We start from the raw sequence: 9,131 nt of genomic DNA on the forward strand, positions 1-9,131 counted from the left end.
TTCCTACCGATTTGACAGCTCTTGCTGAAAGTATCATCTCTAAAAAAGCAGCGCCTCTACATTTCAGTTTTGCGACAATATGCCAATTGGCAATCTAACGCAAAACTCAATGCACCTAGTACGCTACCTAGATTTCATAAATGGTACTAGTAAGAGGATGACGATATATTTTTTGCAATGTTTTAAATGAGTGGTTGTTTTTGTATCGATTTTTAACAGTATATACCAACAGTTTAACGAGTATGCAGTATACAAATTGTAAGAAAAGTTGAATTCCTTCGTTCGACATCAAAACATTGTAAAGCAATTGATGTTTTGTTGTAAAAGAGCGAGATCCGAATTTATGTACATAACATAACCTGTTTTTTTGTACAGCGCAAAATGAACATCCTGATGTTGATGTAAATATTAGCATAGTTGATATCCTTGATTATGTTGGAGAATCTGTACGACCAATCAAAGAAGGATTTGCAGTATACACAGCGAATCACATAGTGTGTATTGGTTACCGTAAAATTGAGCAAGCAACTGTGGAAGTGACTGGGTACGTAACTCAAACCTCTCATCCAGGCCTCGCTCCACATCAGATTAAACTAAATCTTGAGCCCGAAATTTCGAAATGGATGCTAAAGTGCACTTGCAAAGCAGGTACAGCGAAGTGTAAACATATTATTGCTTGCCTTCTTCATATAGAAAAGTAAGAAAAAAAATGGATTTACAAATGATTTTTTGCCTAGTAATAGTCCAATTATATTTCTGCAGACATCGAACTCTCGAGTATCTTTCTTGTACAGATATAACACAAGCTTGGGGAATCACAAAATCTGCAAAAAAGGCCCCATGGGGAGCAAAACGTATCACCGAGTTATGTTGCGTTAATCAATCGAAGTCTTTGAAAACAACTGATAGCAAAACTGAAGAACAACTACTATCCACAAGCTTCAATCGTATTATGTCTGGTAAAAATAACAATTTTCCAATTATATCTATTATATATAATATTATAATTCCAGTTTCTAGAGCATCTGCCATTAGCAAACATATGGAAGGAAGGCATCTTAACATTCCTAATACATATGCGAATCGTGCAATTCAAAGTACCTCTGAGATCAGCAATGTTACTCAATACATTAATGCTACTGAATTGACCACCTGTTTAAGGCGTTCAACATCCGGAGTAGTTATTAGGCCATATGAAATGAGTACGATACAGTTTGATTATTTTGATCAATATATTCAAGTTGATGTTGATATGAGCGTACGCATGGCGTTGGAAACTAAAGATCAAAACACGAACTCATGGAAGATAAACCGTACTAAACGAATAACAGCTAGCTCAGCCTATAAGCTTTTCACGTACTTGCGTAACAAAAATCCAGATTGGAGCAAAAAGATTTCTCAATACTGGGACATACGAAATTTAAAACTTGAGGCCACGAAGTATGGTAAGGACACAGAGCCTCTTGCTTTCGAATGTTACAAAATAAAACGCAATCCGAATATTAAAAAGTGTGGGTTGGTCATACATCCCGATGAATCGTGGATTGCAGGATCACCCGATGGAATTGATCCAGTTTCCAATATACTATTGGAAATCAAATGTCCTATGAACAAAGATGCATCATTGAATGATATTATGAACTGCGCTTCTGTTAAAGTTTTCATCAAACAAGACTTCCAATCCAGTTATTATTTAAATAAGCGTCATTGTTACTACTGTCAAGTTCAAATCAATATGTGGTTACTAAATCTTGATTACTGTGATTTTGTATTGTACTCTACGAAAGACAATGATTTTAATGTTATTGAAGTTATATTTGATAGAGATTACGTTACTACCGTGATTAACGATTTGAAAACACTCTATTTCAATCGAATGCTACTTAAATTGATAGAAGATAACTGTTCCTCTAAATGTTAAGTAACAGATTATTCAGCAGTTCTATAAAGGTTTCGGTATGAGAGAGATAAAAATGCTACTAAACATGGCTATAAACTGATTCCATTTGTTGTTTATGTTAAAAGCCAAACGAACCGATTTCATCCGTAACGGTTTCCGGTTCCGGAAGTAGTGATCAAAAACTCAAAAGCGGAACTCTTCATTTTCTCAGAGACGGCTGAGTCAATTTTAATAAGCTTAGATTCAGTCTTACGTTTCCATAGACTGATTTTAACTTTAACGTTCTGACTTCCGGATTCGGAACAACAGGGTAAGATGTGTTTATAATTTTAAAATCGTCACCTATAGCGAAAATGCAAAAAATCGAACAATTCTTATAAACTTGGGTCAGAACTATTCAATATTGAAGTGATTAGAGATTAAAATAATTACTAAACGCAATGACAATTTTATTTTATTAATTATAAGTTTGTATGTATCATTGATCTAAATAACGAAAGAAATTAAAGGCGAAACCTGTTCGTTGAAATATTTGATAAACATAAATAAAGTGTTAATGTATTTAAAACTTATCTTCACTTAAAATCGGAGCAGTTAAATTAACGATCCCACATACTACTAGCATTATGTCATCTATGTTGTTAAGCATAGTATTATGGATAGTATTCGTAAAGATCTTGAAAATTTTGATTCGTTGTATTACACGTTCAACATGAACCCTGGCCCGTGCAATTGCTTCGTTTCTACTAGCTTCATTAGCCGTCAGCCTCTCGCCTTTTAAAAATGGTGGTACATGTAATTTGATACATTTGTTAGAACATTCATTTTCTATTGAAACGCCTTTATCAACCATTACCTCATCAATGTGAGGCTCTAGACGATCTATTAATCTTTCGCTATTGAAAATATATTTATCTGAGGATTTCCCTGTATATGCTTTGCTTATAAATGTTATAATTCCTCCAGGTGACACACCAACAAGAAATTTTACCGTGCGATGGGATTTGTAGTGCGAATAGCACGAAATTCTGCAGTTGAGGCATTTAAGTGTAGCAACCGGTACTTCAAAGGCATCTAACACAACAGTTACATTGGTAAAATGCTCGCGGAAGCACAAAGGTACATTCTTTTGAAGCTCTTCTCTGGACGGCCAATAAACAAAACGTCTCAAAACACGTGCCAACATTTGAATTGTGTGGGAAATATATTTCGATACTGTTACACCTGATATACGAAATAAAGTACCCAATGCTTCATACGAAATATTTTGCTTGAGTTTGGCCAGAGACAAAATTACGCGATCAGTTGCATGCATTTTAAATTTTCTGGGATACAAATTATCTTCTAAAGTTTTAACTGCCAAACATATCTCTTCTAATTGTTCAAGTGTCGAAATTCCGGTCCAAATGTTAGTCTCAAAGTCTGTTTGCAGGAGATCGGAAAGAATCAAGCTGTTATCTTTTTGAACATTCTTTACAGTTTCTTGAACTATGTGACCGTAATAATTGTCTACTTGCACATCGACGTCAGCAGTTGCTTCTTCAGCGGGTGAAATAACAATTTCGTTGGTTTCACACGATGAATTTTTTATTATGGTCATTTTCAGATTATTCTCGGTATCATGAGAGCTACTCTGGGGTGGTGAGTTAGTGATTTTTGACGTGGACAAATCCTCCACACTGTTGTCATCGCATAAAGAAAGGTCAGAACATTCAACACTATTTATTCCGTACATCGTTGTAGCAGAGGATTTATTGATAGGAATTGCTGTTTTTTTCAAAACTCGTCCCCCTAGAATTAGGTTTCGCGATACAAAGGATTTGATATAAAAAGAAAATAAAGTTACGTTGAACAAAATCCGATTTCCGAAAGTGCTTACTGCAAACACGTGAGTTTTTCGTTGGCATTACGGAGCATTGCAAAGCTTTTGTCCATGATTTAAAAAGTGAATTATTTTTCATTGGAAATTTATGTAAAGAAATTCCTTTGCATGCTCTCGAAGAACAACCCATAACGTAACATACTCGATTCGTAGTAAGACGAGTTCTATAGTACACACAGTAGTTGTGATCCCATAAATGTGAAGGCGGTACTTTAGCACGTTGAAATCGTTTGGGATATTTGACAAGTTTTTTCATATGTTTTGATGGGATAGCACTTGGTTTTAGGTATCTCCTCGTAACTAAAACATTATATTAGAAATATACATTTCATCATTATTGCAAATACTTGCATTACCTTTAACGTAATCGTTGACAGTAAAATGCCGCAAACAAATTTTAAGCTTAGTTGTAACATGTTCTCCAATTTCTAATGTTTGCAACCATCTATTCAAAATAGCCTTCCGTGATGGAAACTTTCGCAATTTCTTACTATTTTTTGTTCCGCATCGAAAAACACAGCAAGCTCCTTCTATATCTACCTTCGGACCACTCTGTGGAATTCTTAATGACGGAATAGCATCATCTTTCAATTCGATACGATTATCTGAAATGCAACATACATTATCACAACACTTGTATCTCACAAATAATAAAATTATTACGAATATAAAAATCTTTAACAGTGAAATGACGCCTGCAAATTTTTTCTGTTCTACATTCAGATAAATTCAAAAACTTTTTCCATTCTCTGAACACGCTGTAACCGGTTGACGGGACGTTATAGAAATTAGCTCTGGATTTATTTTCCTTCGAGCGGCATCCAGGAACTATGCATTTCATCATTATTGTGAACTAAAACTGGAGCCACGAATTCTACAAGATGAAAACTTAAATTCGTATTCGTTTTGATACCTGATAGTAGAAAACTATTTTTCTTATATTAAACTTTTAGGTTTCGTCAAGATATCTTTTTAGAATAATTGTAATAAATAATTTTTATCATTGTTTACAAATTTTCAATACGTTTTGACACACGAAATGGAAAACATCATCCTTTCACTCACGTGCCCTCTACATATGAAATCCAACGTTAGATCGCCCATAGGTAAAATCAAATGAAGTGACATGTGAATAAAGTGAAAGTGGAAGTGGAAGTGAGAACGGTAATAAACACGATATAAAATACACTGGTGGCGTGATAAGACAGTTTTGGTTGTGTTGGTAATTTTCTCACGAAATCAAGTATGGCGCGCCGGGATTCAAGCATGTAAACATAAACAAACGACCAGTTCAGATCGGGATTTCAGTACTAAGTTACTCCAGTTGTCGTGCAGCCTGGCGAATCTTTGGCACTAATTGAAAATCGGGACATTTTTTTTTTCGAGGGCTTGCAAGGTAACGTCGAAATATAAAAAAATTTACACACATCCGATTTTGTTCATTTCGTTGGAGGAAGGATTTGGCTGATCGCACTGTGATATCTATTACAGTTATCATGGATAATTGAGTGATTGTGCTGTGGGTGGCATTTCAAATGCAGGTGATGAAAACGATTGAAACATCCCGGAACAAAACACCGCATTTCACTGTCAATATTTTCACAAACAGAACCAACTCTAAATATTTTCATAAAAGCAACTCCCGGAACGTCATTTGTTTATGTTTTTTTCTTCACGTATAGTGATTTTCACTGTCGGCTAGAAAAGATTGCGATGCGATAAGATAGCGAAAAAATGCCGCAAAGATAGCGAAACTGTCATTCGCATCGATTCAACACCTTCGAGACCACAAGCCAGAAAAAAATATTTTTTAAATTGACCGTTACAATGACTAATTTTTTATTTATTATTAAGAAAACTTCAGTCATAATGAATTCATATTGATAATGCGTATCTGGCAGATTACGGCTACAACTTGCATGGATTTTTTAAGCGTTTGCTATTTATTTGACATAATGTACGATTCAGACGATCCGCCTTCTTCCGTCACCGTCACCGGAACGTCAGCTTCCGTCAAAATTAGTTTAATAATTTCTTTACCGGAACGTTCACACGCTCCGTCCGTCAAGACGTTCCGTGACGGTGACGTTACGTGTGAATGGCTCCATAAAAATGCATGTAATTAATGTTGACGGTGCCGGTGACGGAGATTGACTGTGACAAAAGAAGACGGATCGTCTGAATCGTACGTAATAGTTATTTTGTGCTTAGTATGTTCCCTTTTCATTTATATTTTGTATTAATCGACGCCTTGGTTTTCAAAACCTCGTGCTTTATTCGATTGTGCTATTTGTCTACTCTAAAAAGTTGGTCGTCTTTGTCAGATATACATTTGTTGATGCTTTCGATGAACAATGAAATAACAATTGTCGCTAAGGAATTTTACCAGTTGAAAATGCAATTGGCCTCAATCCTACAGCCGATAAATTTTTCTTTTGGCTCTAATGCTAGTTAATTTCAATACAACAGACACACCCTACAGTAATAGCAAAAGTCATAAAAATTTCGAAAATCTGCAAAAAAGTCGGTTTAATTGCAAAGTCTGCTAACAAACGAAATTGCAAATTTACATACCAATCTGCAAACCTGGCATCAGTGGTTCTGACGCTCATTATTTCGCTATCCTGAAACGATTCCGTCGCATTCTATGTCCAGCTGAAAACCACTATATCTCTGTTATTCCAAAATAAAGTGACAACCGCACTAACCAGAGATGCCAGATATTTTCAGAGAAAATCTGTATTACCCTGTATCAGACCCTGTCAGCTTGGAGCGAAATCAATCTTCAGTTCAGCAACGCCATCGCACGGCATCACATTCAACTTATCATGTCAATTGTATGGGTGCGCAGTGCTGCTATTTTAGCGCGCACGAATTTGACATTTCTCTCCCTTACTTCTATGTACGAGATTCGATGTGGACTCGCCTGAGGGCGCCATGCTCGTAAAAAAGGATGTTGCCAATAATTTGTTCGGGAAATGTGAGAGCTGGATATCTTGTTAATGTGATATCTTTGCCTGTATACAAAATCTGTATTTACTAATGAAATTTCTACAATGAAATGATGTTGAACGCTATCTCAACAGATTATGGTTACAGAATGAGATTTTCAATGAGCAGTTATTTTTTATATCTTCGTAGTTCACAAAAATATGTAAAGACGAAATTTAATATGAATGTTTTTCAACCACAATCAAATTTCAATTCCATATACTTTTATAGATTTACAAGTTGACTTAATATGCAACTTCAAGTCAGGTCATACAACTCTCAGGCCGCAGACAGAATAAACACGAAAAGCTGAATCGAGCTGGTGGATGACATTAGCAGATCAAAAGAGGGGTATGCTTCCCTCTTTTGGTCTGCTAAAGTCAGCAAGCCAAAGGGGGCCTGTTAGAGTGCAACCGATAAATCTGCTCAGCTTTCCATCTGACAAGATCCTTTTAATTTACTGTAAGTGCATTACTCGCTTTGGTCAGTACCAAGTTTGGCTCTACTTTCTCGTGCTCACTCTGTCTAAATGTTTTTTTTGTTGATCATCAAATATCTACACACCAATTTTTACTTCAATTTGTGATTTGTCCGTTGATTAATAAACTTTCATCTCGTCACTGCAATCAAATACTAAGAGATAGCTCAGACGAAAACAATTTTTCTTTATAACTTCTTGTGAAATCTGTATAAATCTGTATTGAATTTAGTGAATCTGTATAAAATCTGTATTCTGTATTAGATCTGTATGGGGTTGTAAAAATCTGTATAATACAGGTAAATCTGTATAAATGGCATCTCTGACACTAACACATAGAAAAACGTGATCACCAGGATATTCTACATCGTGGGTAATTAGGGCCTATATAAAAACCAGGTTCGAAATAGAGTCGATTTTCATTTCAACAACGTTCAAACTAGGTTCGAAACTAGCTTCAAACAAACGGTTTGACAGCATTTAGGGAAGAAACTGGGTTAAGTTTGGCATCAAGCGAAAACGACATTAGAGTGTCTGGCGAAGCAAGAAAATCTGACATTCGTCTGACAAATCAGCAACCTGGCAACACTGCGGAAGATTTTCATAATTTTTACCTGGCATCTCTGGTTCAGGAAAAATTATCAGTGCTGGTCGTTGAAACAAAAGTCGAAAGTAAGTGGTAAAATGCATTTATATTTTTTTATTTACCAATTTGAGATTTGGCTACATATCGTCAGTCATTAAAATTTTATTCAGGTGCTAAAATTTGGTGGAGAAATGGTTTCCCTGGATGATAAAATAATGGGCGAAAAAACAAGTAATTATTGTAGTAGTAGCGAAGATGAATGTGAGAGTGAAATAATTGGCTCAAAGGACGGAAATGCTACAAAGAGTACCAAATCGCAGATTATTGCCGAGAATAAACTCGAAAATGAAACACATTGGACTGGAAATGCTACTAACACTGGTCCAAAAGGTGTTATTAAAGATTGGCAAAGATTCAAACAACTGGAAACAGAAAAACGTGAATCTCAAGACAGGGAGAAGCTCGATTTATTCAAAAAACTTAGTATTACTTCACGTACAAATAGGGAGCATGAAAAAGCGAACGAAAAAGAACAAATTGACGACGAATTAGCGGAACTACTAGATGAAGACTTTCTGTTACAATATCAGAAAAAACGAATAGCAGAGATGTTAGCTTTGGCTGAAAAGTTGCCTACATTCGGTTCTGTTATTGAGCTGCACACTGGAGATGATTTTCTCATAGCTTTGGATGAAGAACAAAAATCTGTAACGATAGTTATTCATATATATGACCAGAAGGATGATGCTTGTCAGAAAATGAACGAGGCCCTCAATAATTTGGCAGCGGAGTATAAAAATGTTAAATTTTGCAAATTTCTCTGTTTTGCTGCCGGCTTAAGCATGTCTTTCAAAGAAAATGGAATTCCCGCACTTTTGGTCTATAAAAATGGAGAGATGATCGGGAATTTTGTTCGTATTACAGATGATCTTTCTGACGAATTCACCAGTTTTGATGTGCAGAGCTACCTAATTGAAGTAGGTATGTTGCCAGACAAATCATTCGTTTCAAAGAACTAGTATTTAGTCCAGTATACAATTACTTTAAATAAAATGAGTTAGTTTATCAGGGACATCGTTGTTTTCTTAAACATCATTTTGTTTTACTTTAGGATCGAAATTTATTTTTATGTGGACTAGTACACGCAGAAAAAGCCCGATTTTTTAAAACAAACATGACGTTTAGGGCAGCGCTTTGCCGTGGTCAGCTCGAAGCGTGACAACTCGATGCCTCCTCTTGTTTATTCGTCGAAATTTTGCATTTGCGAAAATTGCAAATTTCTCCAATTGTAACC

At 35.6% G+C, this 9,131-nt stretch overlaps 2 protein-coding genes and 1 long non-coding RNA gene across 6 annotated transcripts; 2 read left to right on the forward strand and 1 right to left on the reverse strand.

Moving 5' to 3' along the window:
- Nucleotides 1-223: 223 nt before the first annotated feature.
- Nucleotides 224-2,281, forward strand: LOC131430479 (uncharacterized). Of its 2 annotated transcripts, XM_058595496.1 has the most exons (4): nt 224-258; nt 376-648; nt 795-959; nt 1,014-2,281. In XM_058595496.1, the coding sequence occupies exons 1-4, from the start codon at nt 243-245 to the stop codon at nt 1,919-1,921; spliced, it is 1,362 nt and encodes a 453-aa protein (XP_058451479.1). In that variant the 5' UTR covers nt 224-242; the 3' UTR covers nt 1,922-2,281. The 2 variants fall into 2 exon arrangements, with proteins under 2 accessions (XP_058451479.1, XP_058451480.1); XM_058595497.1 differs by lacking the exon at nt 224-258 and having other exon boundaries at nt 537-648; nt 763-959.
- A 550-nt stretch (nt 2,282-2,831) lies between these two features.
- Nucleotides 2,832-4,863, reverse strand: LOC131432758 (uncharacterized). 2 transcript variants are annotated; one of them, XR_009229956.1, is made up of 4 exons: nt 4,696-4,860; nt 4,446-4,641; nt 4,139-4,387; nt 2,832-4,082 (listed from the first exon to the last, which is right to left on the reverse strand). It is a non-coding gene; the product is annotated as an uncharacterized LOC131432758 (long non-coding RNA). The 2 variants fall into 2 exon arrangements; XR_009229955.1 differs by having other exon boundaries at nt 4,446-4,863.
- A 2,926-nt stretch (nt 4,864-7,789) lies between these two features.
- Nucleotides 7,790-8,909, forward strand: LOC131432760 (phosducin-like protein). 2 transcript variants are annotated; one of them, XM_058599264.1, is made up of 2 exons: nt 7,790-7,923; nt 8,008-8,909. In XM_058599264.1, exon 2 carries the CDS (start codon nt 8,029-8,031, stop codon nt 8,854-8,856), a length of 828 nt encoding a protein of 275 aa, XP_058455247.1. In that variant the 5' UTR covers nt 7,790-7,923; nt 8,008-8,028; the 3' UTR covers nt 8,857-8,909. The 2 variants fall into 2 exon arrangements, with proteins under 2 accessions (XP_058455247.1, XP_058455248.1); XM_058599265.1 differs by having other exon boundaries at nt 7,817-7,923; nt 7,989-8,909.
- Nucleotides 8,910-9,131: the final 222 nt, after the last annotated feature.

The sequence above is a fragment of the Malaya genurostris genome, chromosome 2 (assembly GCF_030247185.1).
Source record: "Malaya genurostris strain Urasoe2022 chromosome 2, Malgen_1.1, whole genome shotgun sequence".
Lineage (NCBI taxonomy): Eukaryota > Metazoa > Arthropoda > Insecta > Diptera > Culicidae > Malaya > Malaya genurostris.